Source organism: Penaeus chinensis, chromosome 2 (genome assembly GCF_019202785.1).
Source record: "Penaeus chinensis breed Huanghai No. 1 chromosome 2, ASM1920278v2, whole genome shotgun sequence".
NCBI classification, from domain to species: domain Eukaryota; kingdom Metazoa; phylum Arthropoda; class Malacostraca; order Decapoda; family Penaeidae; genus Penaeus; species Penaeus chinensis.
Window position 1 is genome coordinate 4,186,578 of NC_061820.1, and position 17,500 is coordinate 4,204,077.

A 17,500-nucleotide genomic window follows, 5' to 3' on the forward strand; every position below is an offset into this window, starting at 1 on the left:
GTCACATTATTTCCTAATTGATTCCTTTGTGGCTAAGCACTTGCAGAGCCTGAAACATTTCACAAAACAATAGTACAGTGAACACATTTTCCCAGAGACATTGGGTTAAACTAAATATTCTCCTCAACAGTGTCAACACAACCAGTGACTCAGGATAATGCCCCTGCCACTGAACCTGTTGATGCTGCCCCTGCTAGTGCCCCTGCTAGTGCCCCTGATGGTCCTGCAGCTCCAACAACTGTCTTGGAGGCTTTGGAACAACGATTAGCAAAGTATGCTGAACAACGAGACAAGGCAAAGGTATGGTGTGTGTGTGTGTGTGTGATGCCAATTTCAGTTATGTGGATCTTTTTTATTAGATTGTGATGAACCATATCTTAATTGTAGATTAGGAATTAATTACTAATTTTCTCTGTCTCCTCTTTGTTTCTCTTCTCATTTTCTCATTTTCATTCATATAACTATTTAAATGGGATGAGAATGTACTTTTCATGATATATATAAACTAGTATGAATGGTAAATGCATTTTGTCTTTAACTAACTACCATAACCATGAACAGTAACTTCATGAATAATTACCTACACTATGGTAAGCAACCATATGCATGTTACACCATTTCTTTTCTAGAATGAAGGAAATGCCCGCAAGGAACGCATGAACCAGCGCATCATGAAGCAGTTTCAGGATGCAATTAAGTGTCACAAAGCTGGCAAACCTGTGCCATTTGATGAGCTGCCTTGTCCTCCTGGTAAGATGTTCTCCTCTCTCCTCCTCTGCTCTCCCCACACCCCTCCTCTGATCTTCGTCTTTGTATTTGTTACCGGGTTTTATGGCATGAAAGCTAGGGCAATATATATATATATATATATATATATATATATATATATATATATATATATATATATATATATATATATATATATATATATATATATTTTTTTTTTTTTTTTTTTTTTTTTTTTTTTTTTTTTTTGTGTGTGTGTGTGTGTGTGTGTGTGTGTGTGTGTGTGTGTGTGTGTGTGTGTGTGTGTGTGTGTTTGTGTGTGCGTGCGTGCGTGCGTGCATGGGAATATTCAAGAGATATGTTGCGAAATATCTTTTATAGGTTTTAATGAGATTTAAAAGCAAGTGGCTGCAGAAAAGTTTGCTTTTGCCAAAAATCTAGAAACTACTAGAAAATATATCAGTAAGAATATCATTATGACTAAAGCCACTTTTTATGAATTGCTAATTATCACTTTTTTTTTACAGGCTTCCCTCCTATCCCAGTTGGTGACAGCAAGCCACCACCTGCTGCATCTGAAACAGCTGCACCTCAGGCAGATCCTAGCACAGGTGGACCTCCAGCCGCTAAACAGCCAAGACCAGATGCTGCTCAAGCTGCTGAGGAGAGTAAAAAGACAGCACCAACACCAAATGGTTTGTTGAACTAATGATTTAAATATCCTGCTTTGTGTATGGTCTTGCTCATTCTAACTTTCTCTATTTAGAGGTACATATATATTATAGAGAGAGAACGCAAACTGTTATATTCCTATGTGCACATCTAAATTTCTGTAATCTACTGTGTTAGAATATATAAAGGAACAAAATACTCTGTGCATTGAAAACTTTCAGACTGTCATTCCAAACATTTTTACTGACATTAATCCATTGGTGATGGATAATGAACTATCACATTTTGGTGAATAATCAGACACACCAGGTGATTCATTATGATTTCATGAGTCCCAGTCACTGAGATGGGTCTCGTGCACCCTAAAAGCTATAAAATTGCCCTTTGTGTGCTCATCTTTGCTAGATTTTCCTAAAAAAAATTACCTTGTTTTATTGTATCAAAGATAACAGTTATTCAATGGAAATACCCTGATTTTCTTCCAGTCCGCAAGGCACCTCAGTCTCGCGTAGAAAAGCAATTGGCTTTCCTCATTAAGAGACAGAATCAGTTCAAGCAAGCTGCCCTGGAAGCGAAGAAACGTGGAGAGATTGAGCAAGCCAAGGAATACCTTCGGATGAGCAAGGGCTTCAACCAGCTTATTGAGGCTACTCGAAGCGGTCTGCCTATTGATATGAACACTGTAAGTGTGTGTGTGTGTGTGTGTGTGTGTGTGTGTGTGTGTGTGTGTGTGTGGCTTCTTGAATCGGTTAGTTATTTTCTTCCCATGTTTCTTTTCTTTGCTCCCATTATTTCTTTCTTTGTTTCTTCTAACTGTTCATTCTGTTTCTTCTTCTTCTTCTTCTTCTTTTCTGCATCTATATTTAATCCTCCATCTTGTTATCCTCCTCCTCCTTGACCCTCCTATTTCTCGACCCTCCTCTTTCTCGTCCTCCTCTTCTCCCCCCTCCTTCCCCTTCTCTCACTCCTTTTCTGTTCCTCCTCCTCCTTATCATCCTCCTCCGGCTCCTTTTCTCCCTCAACCTAATTCTTGTTGTTTTCCCTCCTTCTCACTCTGTTTTGTCCTCCCCCTCTTCTTCTTCTTCTTCTTCTTCTTCTTCTTCTTCTTCTTCCCCTCCTCCTCCTCCTCCTCCCTCCTCCTCCTCCTCCTCCTCCTCCTCCTCCTCCTCCTCCTCCTCCCTCCTCCTCCTTCTTCTTCTCCTTTTTTCCTACTCTTCTTCCTCCTCCTCCTCCTCTTCCTCTTCCTCCTTCTCCTCCCCCTCCTCTCATCCTCCACATCCTCCACATCCTCTTTTTCTACTCCCTCCTCCTCCACTTCCTTTGCTTCCTCCTCCTCCTCCTCCTCCTCCTCCACTTCCTACTCTTTCTCTCCCCCCTCCTTCTCCTCTTCCTACTCCTCCACTTCTCCCTCCTTTACTCTATCACCTCTACTCTTTCCTCCCCAAATATATAATCTACATCTAGGAAAAAATTTTATTATCTCTTTCATCACTACATATTTTCAACCATCTTCACAGGTGCCAGTTCCACCTCAAGAGCAGATTTCTGCAACTAGCAATATAGACTTCGAACTGGTGGATGCAGAAGATTGCGTCGTTGCTCCAGCCAGCGTCAGTGGAGATGCAGCGCTAACTTATGCCAAGCTCGAAGAGGATCTTATTGCTCAGATAAAAGTAAGGCAATTTTTTCTCCTTCTTTCTTTCTTATTCTTAACATTGGCAAGTTGACTGTTTTTGGTTCTTTATTATTATTTTTGTTATTCTTAATTTTTTTTTTTCCATTGATATTTTCTGTTGTTTCTATAAGTTCTGTTATTTTTTATTTGTTGTCAATATTACTGATGATGATTTTTTTTTTATGAATTAGTTTTTTGTTTTGTTTTGTTTTGTTGTTTATGTATTTGCATCAGATCGTAATTAGCATGTTTACTATTTGACTGTATTGTTTTAAAATGTATAGAGAGGCAATCTCGTTGCATTCTCAGTGTAAAGTAACATGAAACAGGATTGTATTACTGATATTGAAACTCCGGGTGTCTGAATCTATCCAAGTAGCTTGCTGTAGATATGATTCATGTATTTGTTCTTTTGCAGATGTGTGCTCAGACCCGTGAACATTTCAAAGCAACAGGAGACGTTGCAAGTGCAAATAGATTTGAGCAGTTGATACTTCACACCAAAAAGGATTTAGATGCAGTGAGAGCGGCATGTAAGAGAGGAGACACAATACCACGTTTCCATTACGAAAATAGGTCCTTTACTATAGTGCAGTAAGTGTCAACATCACACATTACCACATGACTAGGAATGAACTTAGTGGATTTTTATTAGTTTTGTAAAGAAGGTGCCTTTATATCAGTTTGAGTCAATAATTAATGTATTTGATATCTGTAGCATGTAGGATGATGATGTTTTTTGTTAATTAATTTCTTAGATGTTATTATGCATCCATATGTATTGTCAAGCCGTCACCATGTTGATAATATACTTCTTTCAATACTGTATTTGCTTTTATGCCATACTTTTTTGTACTTTCAAAATAATAATTTTTTTCTCCACAGATGTAACACGGACTTGAATGATTCCGATTGTGAGGCTTGTGTGCTGAGGGGAGTCAACTTTAATGTCCAAAACCCCAAGGATGTAGATACATATGTAAAGCTAGAGTTCCCATATCCATCTGTAAGTATTGGTATAAATCTTTTACGATATATGTTTATACAGTTGTTTATATATGATATTTTTTTCTTTTCTTTTTTTTTATCCTGTGTTGTTAGAAAACAATGTCTAACACTAACCAGAAAAGGATAATTATAGTAGTTTGTTCAGACTAGGAGTTATTACATGTTGACCAGAGATTTCCTTTGCAAAATGAATTAACATTGTGGGACTAACTTGTTCCTGGACAATACTCTTGTGCATAAGAGGGTATATTCCCATACATTCACTGATGAGTTTAGTTCTCTGTAAAACTAATGAAAAACTATTTTTAGGACAACCCTCCCCAAGATCGTTCCAATGTGGTAAAGGACACAAACAATCCAGAATACAACCACAAGGTAGTCTTTAGTATCGACCGCAAGGCAAGGGCCCTTGCCCGTGTGTTCAAGAGGCATGCTCTCAAGGTCCAGGTGTGGGCTAAGGGGTAAGTGGTGTATGTGACCTTATGATTAATAAAAGAATCATTTTACATTAGAGTTGATAAATGAAATAGTCCTCTTTTTCTTGGCTTGTTATTTGTTTATCTTCATGAAAGTGCTTGTTAAAGTATCTTGTAGTAAAGGTTTTTTTTCTATGAAGAGAGGAGAATTCTTGAAACCATGTAGGGAAAGAGTTACTCAACTTCAAGTATATATTGGAAAGTACTGATAAGTATGGAAAGAATGATTTGTAAATTTTCATCTGTAACTGTAGCATTCTGATTGATCATTTGATAATTATTTCCAGTGGTTGGTTCCACCGTGATACGATGTTAGGCCTGGTGAAAATACCTCTGGTAGACTTGGAAACAAAGTGCACCATACATGAGTCTTATGATGTAAGTACTCTTTTTCATACACTATTCAAAATTAAATAAATTTTTGTTAAATAACATGACTGTAATAAAAAATATTTTCATCCACTAAACTGATTTTTGATTCATTTCTTTCACAGTTGACTGATGAGAAGAAACGTATGGTTGGTGGGAAGCTAGAGGTAAAAGTCCGTGTTAGGAATCCTATTGTAGCGAAACAGCTCGAAAAGGTTACTGAGAAATGGTTGGTCATTGATGGATTTTGAGAGAAACATTAGGTTAATGGAACACTTTTGCAATGTTTTTTTCTCCATGAAGTTGATAGGCATTTTAAAATTGCTCTCTTTCCTCCAAACAGGTAAAATATATCTAGCTTTGAATTGTTTTAGCAAGGATTTTACCAAAGTTAGTTTTATATGACACTTATTGCCATTTCTTTGTACAGTTTTATAGGTAAACAAACATTAAATATTTCTCCCAAGGAACAATGTAACTCAAAGCTTATTTCTCAAGCAGATTATTTTTAATCTGCATTATAGTTCCCCCAGTGCATTTTTTTAGTCAAGCTTTATAATTGGTAACAGTGTTATTCACAAATAAATCTATCCTGTCAAAGCCACTGTCTCAACACACATTATCTTAGCTGCGTATGATTTAGTTTGTCACGCGAGAGGCCCTGTTACAGTAGCACTTTTTCTGTCAATTTTTATGTTGATGCATTCGGAATGGTTTCAATTTAAAGACAGAATCAACCATCTTTGTTTTGTCAAATTTCTCTTGATCTCTTGTGATATGGAGAATCAATACCACTTTTTATTTTTCTTCTCCTTTTTTATAGATAACATAGAAGTTCATGTAAACCTAATTTTATACTTCAGAATGTTTGTCTTTACAATACAGTAGATTCCTTTACAAAATGAAAATGCCTTTGTGATTCCCAGACCCATTTGCAAACATTACATGCTGCCTTGAAAAATGGTTTGCTCTGCTTCATGATATTTAGAGAACCTGGCTGTCTGAGTAGTTTTTTGTTTGAATGTACTCCTTGCATAGCTACTTTAAATTTGTTTGCATGGACAATGTGTTTGTTTACTTGAGAGGGTGATTCTGTGCTAGTCTGATATGGTAGGACCATTTGCATACACTAAGTTTATATGGAAGTACAAAAATTGATGGGGAAAAAGTGCTACTGTGATATGGCCTTATTAAGATTTGTTGCCTTTAATTGCAACTGCCTTCAATGTCCTGCAAAAGTAAGGAAAAATTTCTTTGCTAACATTGGCTTTTTGAGATAGGAATTGCTTTGTTTTTTGTTTGTTTCTTGAGATAGGATTTGCTCCATTTTTTGTTTGTTCTTGTTTTCTTTGAAGTATCATATCTGTGTGATGTCCACGTGATTATGACAAGAGAAGAAAATATGCATTTAAAGTTAACCAGATAAAATAACCACAACATGTAAATCATGTGCTTGGGCCAAGTTGTAAATAGAATGTTCATAGAATTTACCAATAATGTTTTTAAAACCTATTGCTTTTCTTTGGTACACAATCAGGAAATTCAGTAGGAGTGTGTTTACTATAGGATAAGTATTTTCATAAAAAGATAATCATATTCATGAAAAACAAATATTTATGCCATGAAATAAGGCATTCAATATTTTATTTGCAGTAAAGCAGACCAAAAGATGTTTTCTTTGACTATACCTTGCACTGTTTTATTGAATTGCATTTGTTCATCCAGGATTTAGAAATATTGTTTTTGTTGTAATTAGAAAGTGAACATGTATTCTACAGTGTTCACTTAAGATCCAAAAATTTGTATGGATAAAATACAGTCTTCATCATAAGCCAGTTATAGTCTTATGGCAGAGGAACATGCATCCCCAATATTTAGTCATGGGATACAGTGCATTTTGGATGAAATTTCCATTTTTACTTTTAGCAGTTCTTTATTATCTACCTTTTGTTCTCTTTAGTTACCTCAGTTCTTGAATTATTTCTTTTATCTTCTTTCTTTCTTTTTCTTTCTTTTGGTCTGTTCTCTTAGTTATTTTTTCAAAAACTGCCATAGGTATTCAATAAACTAATATTAATGTTCCATCGATTTGCTCAGTGGATTTGAGGAATGGGGTTAAGAGCTTTGAACATTCTGAAAACCCTCTGAAGCCATCTGTTCCTGTTAGGTCTTAGCCAAGATGGTTCCTCAGGCTACTTTCACATGAGAGGATATTTACAGTAATCAGTTGTCTATACAGGCAGCTGCATGTTTACTATACAGACAACTCTGTCACTACAACTCAGTCAAGAAAATAACATCTAGTGAGGAGATAGAGGTTCTTTATAAACCCTGGTCCTGATGGTCATTTACATAACTAGTAGCACTGTATAAAAGCTCCCATTTGAAATAGTGCCCTAACTTGTGTATTAGAGACTGCCATTGACATATATCGAAGCCCTCATTTAGAACAAAGTCTTGCTCAGAGTTGTGGCAACTGATTTCCACACTTAGTTACCACTTGTGACGATGGCTTTAGGTTCAGAATCTTGCCATGCTTTGCTTTATCTGTAACACTGTTATGGAATGAGGAAGTAAGTTGCAATTACTATGTTCCAAGTGATTATTCCACATATGCATAATAGAATGTAAAGGTTATGAATATTTAGTTCTTTGTTTTTGTTTGTGTTTCTGCCAATGATTAGTGCCATTTTTATTTTGTGTGGATTTATTTCTGTGGTAATACTCATGAAGGGCAATTTTAATCAGCAGTTTAGGCACAAAACACTGTATCACACAATTTGATTTCTTCAAGACTATATTTTCAACCTAATAATAGAAGTTTTTTTGTTTTTTTTTTAGTAGAAGAAAATAGATAATTAAAAGTATGTAAAATGATAATCTTCCTTATTCCAGCATCTTGATTTTACAAACCTTTAAACCATAAAGGATATGCATATGTTAATGGAGATAGCCAAATTCTTTTATTATCTCTACTGCCATCCTAAAAGGCAATATCTAACTTACGTATTTGTAGCAAATTAGCATATGAATAGTGATTGATATGAATTGATTTTTATTTATGATTATGAGGAAGTTCAGGGATGATGTCATAATCTAGTATATATTAATTAGGTATTGGGGTCAATAAGTCTGTATTTTTATCTTAGTCTGTCTTTCTCTTTTTTTTTTCCAAATAAACCCATTTTGTTCATATTTAGATAGCTCCACAAATGCTTAGCCTCCGATGATTCATTTAGTATGGCATACATGACTTTACCTGAGTTCACCATTCCATGATTTTTTTTTTCTAATACAATTAATTTCAATACTGTGACCTCACCTGATTTCTCCATTCCTTAAATTTTCTGGATTTTTTTCCCTGATGCATTTGATACTGATATTGTTATTGTTATTATTGACATTATGATTATTATAAAGGTAATAAAGTATATTAATCTATCTCTCCATAAATCAAGGAAACGGATAAACACGTGAAATAAGATTAGTAATTGACTCCTTAGTGACTAAGCTCATGTGGAGTTATCTTTGTGTAAACAATATTAACAGTCTAAAATCACAGCGACATGACATGTGTTTACTTGCCATCGTGGTGTCCATGGGTTAAAGAAAGGGAGGGAATAATTATATTTTGACTAATATGTTTTGTATGCTTACTCAAATCTAATGCAAACTAAATGTGATATTATTGCCTATTCATTGTAAGTTAAAAAGTATAGTAGACATAGATTATACCATAGGTTGGAATTAGCTGGTGTTAGGTAAAGTAAGGACTTGATATTGAGTAATGTAGGAATCTAAGATTTTATCTTGAATTCGAATTTAAATCAAAGAATGAAGCGGATTTTTATTACACTTTTTTTTTTTTTTTTTTTTTTTTTTTTTTTTTTTTTTCCCTCGAAAACCTGGCCCAAAGTGCCTACAATATTTTTGAATTGTGGAGATTACACCTCAGCATCAAGAAATCTTTTATTAATAATCCAAAATCATAATGCCCGTTTAGTCATGATGATTCTTGTAATAGTTGTATAAATGATGTTAAGCTTGTGGTGTCATCAGTAAAGCAGTGTACTCTTTGTTATATAAATCTTACCTTATGTATAAAAGGGGTGTCCACTGGTGGTTATTTTAATAATGTTCAATAAAAAAAATAATAATTTTATTGTTATTTGAGACTTGAGTTTTTTATGAATGTAATTTGTAAATTTCATCAGTAACTAAAATATTCTCTTTTCTTGAATTATACTAAGAAATTGTCATTGAAAGTGTGACAAGATATAAGTTTTGTAGTAAGCTGGTAAAGTCTAGTGATTTTGAATTATTATTGTCTGATATTCTCCTTAGGAGAAAAAATATATTTAAAATGTTTAAAGAAATTATATACATAAGATATAATAAAACAGGAAACCTTGTAATATTGTTTTATTTTTGGCATGACTGATTATATAATGTTATGAAGCATGAGGTTTAAGGAATCCCAGCCTCTATGAATCTAAACTGCACTGAAGAAAATACACAATCAGTATGAATATTTTGTTTTCTATCTTGACACATGAATATCTTTTTATATGGAAACTACAACAGTTCATTATAATCTGCTTTTACTCTGTTGTGTATTTTTGATTCTTGCACTCTGTTTGAACCCAGCTCTCGAAAAATATACACATTATTGTTGTTTTCATGACAGATAACACACAAACTATTTGAATAATTGAATGAAAATGTTTACAGACACACACACACACACACATACACGATTAAAACTTAGTATTAAAGAACATTAGCCATCATAAAAAGAAACTGAAATATTGTAGCTTCAAGAATGGTTATTTGGAGAAAAAAATGATTTCCATTTTATATTCACAATGCGATATTTATCCTGCCATGTAGATAGCCTTATCTCATCCGGTATCATATGATAATGTCAGCCACGGCTTCTTATCAGAATACGACACTTCCCGTGACCTTTCTCATGCAGGAGATGCGGCAACATACCTTTTTTCAGTGAAATCTAGAAATGTTGATATATTGTGTGTGTGTGTGCGTGTGTGCGTTTGTGCGTGTGCGCGCGTGTGTGTGTGTGTGTGTGTGTGCGTGTGTGTGTGTGTGTGCGTGTGCGTGTGTGTGTGTGTGTGTGTTTGTACCCGCTATAGACGCTGTCAAGGTCAACCACTATGAAATCGACCGGAGATGGAGTAATATGAGAAAAATAGAGAGAGAGAGAGAGAGAGAGAAAGCGAGAAAGAGAGAAAGAGAGAATGAGAGAATGAGAGAAAGAGAGAGAGAGAAGAGAGGTGAAGGGGAGACCTGGGGAAGGCATTCTTAGGCCGTCATATTTTTTTCATGAAATTCACGGCGCTCGCACACACACTTTATATACATTTTAAGTATCAAAGTAATATATACAAAAGTCTGCATCGTCACCTTCTCTTGAATGATTTAGCTCATCAGAAGCTAAAGACCGCTTGGACTTGGCAAATTCAGCGGTTTATGCTAACAAAATCCATATATAGATACGTGTAATTAATATGCAAACTAATCCAACATCATTAAGACCGTAGCTGCAATACTGAATCTGTTGCATTTATAGTGCAAATCTTATATGCCAAATTCCGGGTAATTCCGGGAAACTTATATAGTTAATACTTGAATTGCATAAAGTGTATAAACCCGGAAATGGGATAACTTTATGATAGAAGATAGCGGATATAGCCATATCATTTTATGCAACCAAGTCGACATAAATCAGTATATATAATACTTGATCTCAAGTGAGTAATTTGAGAGTTTATATTCTCAGACTCTTCAGGACTCTCAAGGCGCACACTCAAGGTATGTAAATTACACCGTCTCACGTGCGCCTCAGGTTTTTTAAACTTCCATTTGAGATTTTCCTTTAATTATTCCTCGGAAAAATAAAGATCCCGAGCCATTTTTATTTCAACACCAGTACATATAGTAGAAAAAATAGTGAGTACGTGTATATAAAGAGACATCTCCGTAGTTTCGTAAAATGGGAATTGGGATTTCACGAGTGTACGATAATTCTTCCAAAAGCTCTCTTAGGAACTTCACTCCAACAAGTTGTCTTAGTGAGCGAGTGAACTTCAGTCATGTCTCAAGTGAGTGTTTTAATTATTTTTTTCTTATGGCTTTTCTTCAGTTTTGGGTCCGTGTTTTCTTGCATAATCATGCAGCATTATTTATTTGCTACTTAACCGAGTGCTTTGAGTGAATAGAAAGTGTATAAATGAAATAGTGAAAGGTGACACACAGGTGAGTAATTCGAGGCTTATCTTTCACGACAGAGAATGGGATATCCTCTGTTTTTTTTTTTTTTCTCTCTCTCTCTCTCTCTCTCTATCATTTCCAACGTTATTATTTTATTTTATTCATATCGTTTAGATTAGCCTTCATCATATCCGGGAACTCTGACTGACCCGGAAATGCTGACCGTTGAGCAATATGAACTTCTCGATGGACTACAAACTCATAATATATACAAAAATGTAAAATGGAGAATAAATGTTACATAAATAAATATATATATATGTATATATACAAATGAATGGCAAGAAAAAGAAAAAGAAAGAAAGCTATATATTTTTTTTCATTGATGCTTCAGATTACCAACAGAAAAATAAAAAAGTTGCGAATCTAAAATCTGAAATAGAGAAAAGAAAGGAGAGAAATTATAATGATTTGTGAATTTATGAAAGTACAAACCAATATAGAAAAAAAAAAGATTATTGTTTTCTCAGTGTCTAAAGTTATCCAAAAGTAAATGGTATAAGGAAGATAAAATCACAGAGAAGTCAAAGAACAAAGATAACGAAAATAACCAACCCCTAAATTACCAAACACCTTACCTTATATGTAAAAAAAAGAAAAGAAAGTAGAATGTGCCCGTTATCCTCTAGACCAAAAACATTTACATAAAATAAAACGAACAACGAAAAATAATCTAACCTTCCTAGAATAAAAAAAAGACTTAAACAAATTTAACACAACCTCCAGTAAATAAAACAAAAAATAAATAAGAAAGGCTCGTTATCCCCCAGAGTCGATTATTGATCAGCCTCAGAAAACCCAAAACTCTCGACAATCGCCTCCGTTTCCCTCATTTTCCGCCAAAATGGTAAGCTCTTCGAGGTCTTTTGAGTCAATGAAGGACATTTTCTTGAATATGAGTGTAGGAGGAAGGGGTTTGAGTGGAGGAAATAAGAGGAGAAGGGATTTAAAGGGCGATATGAAGGGGGAAAGAAGTATGGGTGTGGCGGAGGGAAGGTTATAATTATCTCTTGTTTATATTTTCCTTCTGTAGCTTTTCCGACTTTCTTTTCCTCCTTGCTATAGCTTCGTTTTCATCAGGGTTTTTTACTCAATCCATTCGATATAACGATTTAAATATATTATATGTTATTATAAAGATATTGATTTTATCGATTTTTTTTTTTTTTTTTTTTTTACGTGTCTTAATATTGTTATAAGTTTCATAAAATTAGATTATGAATGTAATATTCAGCTAATTATGCTGTATCTCCGGTCAGAATGGTTTTAATAGGCATTATTCCGAGCAGCAAAATGTCCGAATCAGGAGAGAGTAAAGCATCATTAATTTTATGGCTCGAGTATTTGGAGTATCTTTAGAAAGGGTTTCTTTTAGGACAAGTACACGTCTCAGGAGTTACCCGTGCGGATGTTATTGCCGGTGAAAATGACTGATTTGCCGTGAGCAGTCGACGGGTATCTGTTGGGGTCCCTTTTAGGTCGAGGTGAATTTAGAATCATATTTTATTTCCTGCAGTTTTTCTCTTTTTTTTCCTTTTATTTATTTTTTATGTTTCTAAAAGGTTTTAATTATTTAAAGGTATCCAAAGGAGGTTGAAAGGGATACAGTGGGTTCCCAGAGGTTCCATGATTCAGGTTTTTCTGTAATATCACCTTCATTTTATTTTAGAAAGTATTTGTTTGTATATTTTCTTAAATTTTAAAATTCTTAAATTTTTCTTCTGAGGAAATAGAAGCTGATATTCTATAAAAACTCGTATGTTAGCATTTTATTAACCCAATGCTGCCGGGGGAAAAAAAAAAAAAAAAATGGGGAAAATGCTGTGCTTATTTTCTATATTTTATTGTGAAATGTCTGCCCATAGATGGCTCTGCTAGTGCTTAACCACAAAGGAGTCAATTAGTAGAACTTGTGACCTTACTGGATTTGAATTGGCGGGGGAAGCTTATTTTTTACTAGTGCTATAAATATCACTGGTGCTATTTTTATTATAAACATTATGATTATTATAATGTTTTTAACATTAGTAACGGCAAAATATGATAACGTAAAATATTTTTGTAAATCAAAGAAAAGGGTAAACGGGCAAGACAGGCTGTACTCATAACTGGCTCATTGGTGGCTTAGTACAAGTGTAGCCATCTATATCAATCAAACAAGTAACTTACAGTGGGCATAGCATATAAGTACACGTCATGCCCGTTGGCATTGGGTTAATACTTGTGCACTTATAGTGGTACATCCACTGGAGAGCAGAAGCTGCAACTTTGTTTACATTCTTGTACTACATATGGCCTGATTACTTGGATGTATAGATTTTATCAAATGATTGAAAGTAGCCTGAAAATACATGTATATATAGGAAATTTTATCTCAGATACAAACTATTTTGATAATTCTGTCACTTTTTAAATCTGGATGTGTGTATTTCCTTGCAACGAGGTCATTACTGTTATATACTGACTGCCCACAGTTACTGTGTTTCGTGATTGAAAAAGGGAGGGAGGAAGAGAGCGAGAGCGTGTCCGTGATTTTTCTTTCTTTCCTACAGTTCATCTCAGATATTTTGATCTCGGGTGCACTAAATGTGTCAAAATGTGTTTATGTTGGAGCAAAAGAATTCTCCCCTTTCACAAATTAGCAGTTGAAAATTCTTTCTTTGTCACTTTCTTTCTTTCCTTGTGTGTCTGGGGGAAGGGGTGTGTACAGTCACTGTACATGCATGTGTGTGTAGTATATCTCGTGTGTATATTTGTCACAGAACAAAAAGGTTATTACCCTGTTTCTCCACATCAACGAGAAAGGGTATTCTTGTGTAAAAGAAAAGGAGTGCAGTGTAGTAAATAATCCTAAAGATTACATATATATATATATATATATATATATATATATATATATATATATATATATATAAATATTTATTTATTTCATTTGATTATTTGAATTCAGCTATTTGGAGGACTGGATTTTTTAGGAAAGTTTTGTGAAAAAAAAGAAAAAAAAAAAAGATACAATTACAAAAACTAATCATACTTCTCAGTTGCATATTCCTCATTCTAGATATCGAAAGATTTACATGTGGTAGTCTTGTAGGTGAGAACTCGACATTTGATCATTGACCAGGAATTTTCTTTAAGGCAAAGACATCTCTGATTTTGAATTTTATTTTATTTTATTTGTCTATCACCATTTGCATATTCTTCCTAAGTTTTATTTTTCTCAGTACTGATATTCTAATGGGTCGTTCATTTTCCCTGAATTTCAGCATGTAAAGTAAAGTGGTGTAGGCATACAACAAGAGGTACTCACATAGTGACACCTTTTAAAAGTTACTATTCTGTGCATATTTTTACCTTTCTCTTTTGGAAGAAAATATAGTGACTTGGTCGTTTTTTATGTTTATATATGGATGTAGAAGTGGTAGAGAAGAAAAACAAAGGATTTAAATTTATTTGTTTATTTGTCTCACATAGGTTGAAGACTACCCAACAAAATTTCAGAATAAGTCTTGGTTTTGATTCTATAGTAAATGAATGAGTGTTGAGTTATCTTTCTTTCCTGAATGGGCCTTTATCCATTTAATTAGATTTTGAAAACAAAAAGAGGGGATAAAAAAGGAGATAGTGATGGGATTTGCTTCTCATCTCAGGATATTTTAAGCAAGTCCAGTTTTTCAGGTTTAATTTTTTCCTACATTTCATATGATTAATAAGAGCAAATTTACTGTTATTAAACTTTTATTTTTTTTTGCTTGATGTTACACTAATCTTCTCTTGACATTTTTAGCAGACCAACTTGCAAGTCCAGAGCTCGATAGTGGAGCAGCTGCGCCGTGAAGCGAGCATCAAGCGGACTCCGGTGTCTGAGGCTGTGGAGGACATCAAGCAGTTTATCCTCCAGCATGAACAGGAAGACTACCTCCTAATTGGCTTCTCCTCCCAGAAGAACAACCCCTTCAGGGAAAAGTCCTCCTGCGACATCCTCTAAATCAAACGTGCAGTTGCAAAAACCCTTGTAAGTATGGGATTTTTGTTAAAGGTCAATCAGTAATTTTATTATTTATGAATTTTTTTTTATTTTTTTTTTTCACTAGTATTTATATGTTGTAACTGATTGCTACCAGGAACAGTTTCAATGCATATTTGTTTTGTACACAATTCACAAGTACACAGGGTAGGCCTACGTTACCTTACCTGATCCCCCCCCCCCCCTTTATAAAAAAAAAACTGTTATTCATAATAATGATTATAATATTATTAGCATTATGTTAACAATACTAATAGCAAGGAATAAAAATCCATAAATCAAGAGTAATAATCTGTGTTAACAAAAAAGTAAGTGACTGTATTTTCAGGTGTTATTTTAGTTTTATTGGTTTTAAAATGACTGGATATATTCTGCACTTGCTAGCAATATTTTTGAACCACCTAAATGTGAGCAAGATTTTCATTGTATTATTTTATTATATAATTTTTGGTGTATAAGTACAGACGAAACCAATTTTTAATTTTTTGTTTTGTTTTTTCTAGTTTGCAGTGTGGTTGGTGTTACAGTTCTGGGGCCAAGCATCTCATCGATCTCAGTATTTTGCCTCAAATGGAAGTTTCAGCCAAGCGCTACTTCTGATTTTACTTATACACAAAATTGTACAAGTGCGGGAAAGCTTTACTTTCTCCAAGTAGCTTTGTATGTCAATAAAAATGTGAAAAAATACTTAATTTATCTTTAACTCCAATTAGATTTTAGGTGTGTTTTATCCAAAATTGAGTACTTAATTTAAATGTAGTTACAAATAGCAACTTTCTGATAGTAAACTACTATAAGTATCTAATAAATAAACATGGATAAAAATGTGACAATAAAAAATATCCTGATCAAAACTTCCTGAAATAGTCCTAACAAAGAGAAGGTTTAGGAAACAACAAATCAAAGATTTTATTTACTAAGAGCACCATGGTAAATAATGATACAGTATGAAACAGTAGCCAATTATAACATCATTGCACTGTACATGATACAATGAAATATGTAAAAAAGTTATATAAATAAAATCATTGCAAATTTACAATATCTATGAATTGAATCATTACAGACCTGAATATTAAATAAAAGCAAAGACTAATAAGAAAATGTTCTATACAAGGAAATAAATTGAAGCCTTTGCTCTCCCATCATTTAACATCAGCTGATGGCATACTCAACATTCTTGCTATATCACACTCACACTTTCTTGTCTATCCTGCTGGATCTTTCCTATTTATCTTGTCTATCCACATAAAAAAAAAGAAAAGAAAAAAGTTTATCTTTTTAAGAAGAATAAAATCACTTCATTCCTCATCTGAGAAACCATTTCTTTTTCCAGTAATAACATACTGCCTTAAAATAAGTAGGTTTCATGCAATATGATTTTCTTCTATACCAGAGTTGATATATTTACAAATGCATGAATTAAAGCTACACTTCAAAGTAGAAAAAAGTACAATTTTAATTATACCAATGTAGTGTTGCTAAAGAAATGCTCCCTTATAAAATATATTTTATGACAGTTACAGTCATTTCAAGTATAACATACATATTAATTAAGAGAGCAATTACTTGTAACAAATAAATAGAATAATGTAAGAACACCACTGAGAATAATATCAGTACCATAAAACAAGCCAGTAAAGATTCTGGATTTGGTCGAGACTACATATATATATAAAAAAAAAAAATAAAAAAAATAAAACCGTCTACTGTACACTGATCAAGTACCCTTTTATTTGCCCATACAGGTGTGTTGACGAATTAACGAAAGTAATCCCAAATTTTCACTGAGCATATGTGTGTCTGTGCCTGTGTATGTTTATCTAAAATGGACCCAATAAACAGCTGCAGACCATCATATATGGCCTTTCAAATAAAATTAAATGGATCTGCAAATGATCAAAGGTCAGAAGCAGCTTTAAGTTTACAATTATACACATATATTTGCTGCTGACCCTATGATAAAAGGCACCATTTTAAACAAAACTCAACCAATTGCCTTCATAATTACATATACAGTGTAATGATCAGCTATATTAGTTTAGAAAAAAAAAAAAAAAATTCCTCAGCCAGATGTGGCAACAGGGCTATGTACAAACTGAATATATTTACTATTTAAACAGGTCTGCTTCTTCACACTTTAGGGTACTTCTCTCACCAGCAACTTTGCACCTTTCTAGCAATAAACGCCTTTCTTAAAGCACTATTAGATGATACTGCTACAACATCAGGAACAGCAAAACTTCTCATACCCTC

General features: G+C 33.9%; 2 protein-coding genes across 10 annotated transcripts in view; one reads left to right on the forward strand and one right to left on the reverse strand.

Moving 5' to 3' along the window:
- LOC125032080 (coiled-coil and C2 domain-containing protein 1-like) overlaps window positions 1-9,338 on the forward strand; it is a 16,987-nt gene extending 7,649 nt beyond the window's left edge. For both annotated transcript variants that reach the window (XM_047623059.1, XM_047623068.1), the window contains exons 7-16: window positions 131-300; window positions 630-750; window positions 1,254-1,421; window positions 1,884-2,080; window positions 2,916-3,071; window positions 3,492-3,667; window positions 3,959-4,079; window positions 4,391-4,542; window positions 4,845-4,935; window positions 5,052-9,338. In XM_047623059.1, the coding sequence (XP_047479015.1) occupies window positions 131-300; window positions 630-750; window positions 1,254-1,421; window positions 1,884-2,080; window positions 2,916-3,071; window positions 3,492-3,667; window positions 3,959-4,079; window positions 4,391-4,542; window positions 4,845-4,935; window positions 5,052-5,177 (1,478 nt within the window). In that variant the 3' untranslated portion in view covers window positions 5,178-9,338. The remainder of the gene's footprint in view (window positions 1-130; window positions 301-629; window positions 751-1,253; window positions 1,422-1,883; window positions 2,081-2,915; window positions 3,072-3,491; window positions 3,668-3,958; window positions 4,080-4,390; window positions 4,543-4,844; window positions 4,936-5,051) is intronic.
- A 6,806-nt stretch (window positions 9,339-16,144) lies between these two features.
- Window positions 16,145-17,500, reverse strand: part of LOC125030332 (F-actin-monooxygenase Mical-like) — a 207,044-nt gene continuing 205,688 nt past the window's right edge. For all 8 annotated transcript variants that reach the window (XM_047620323.1, XM_047620356.1, XM_047620339.1 and 5 more), the window contains one exon: window positions 16,145-17,500. This exon is cut by the window's right edge and continues 773 nt beyond it. The gene's annotated coding sequence lies outside the window, so the exon portion shown is untranslated.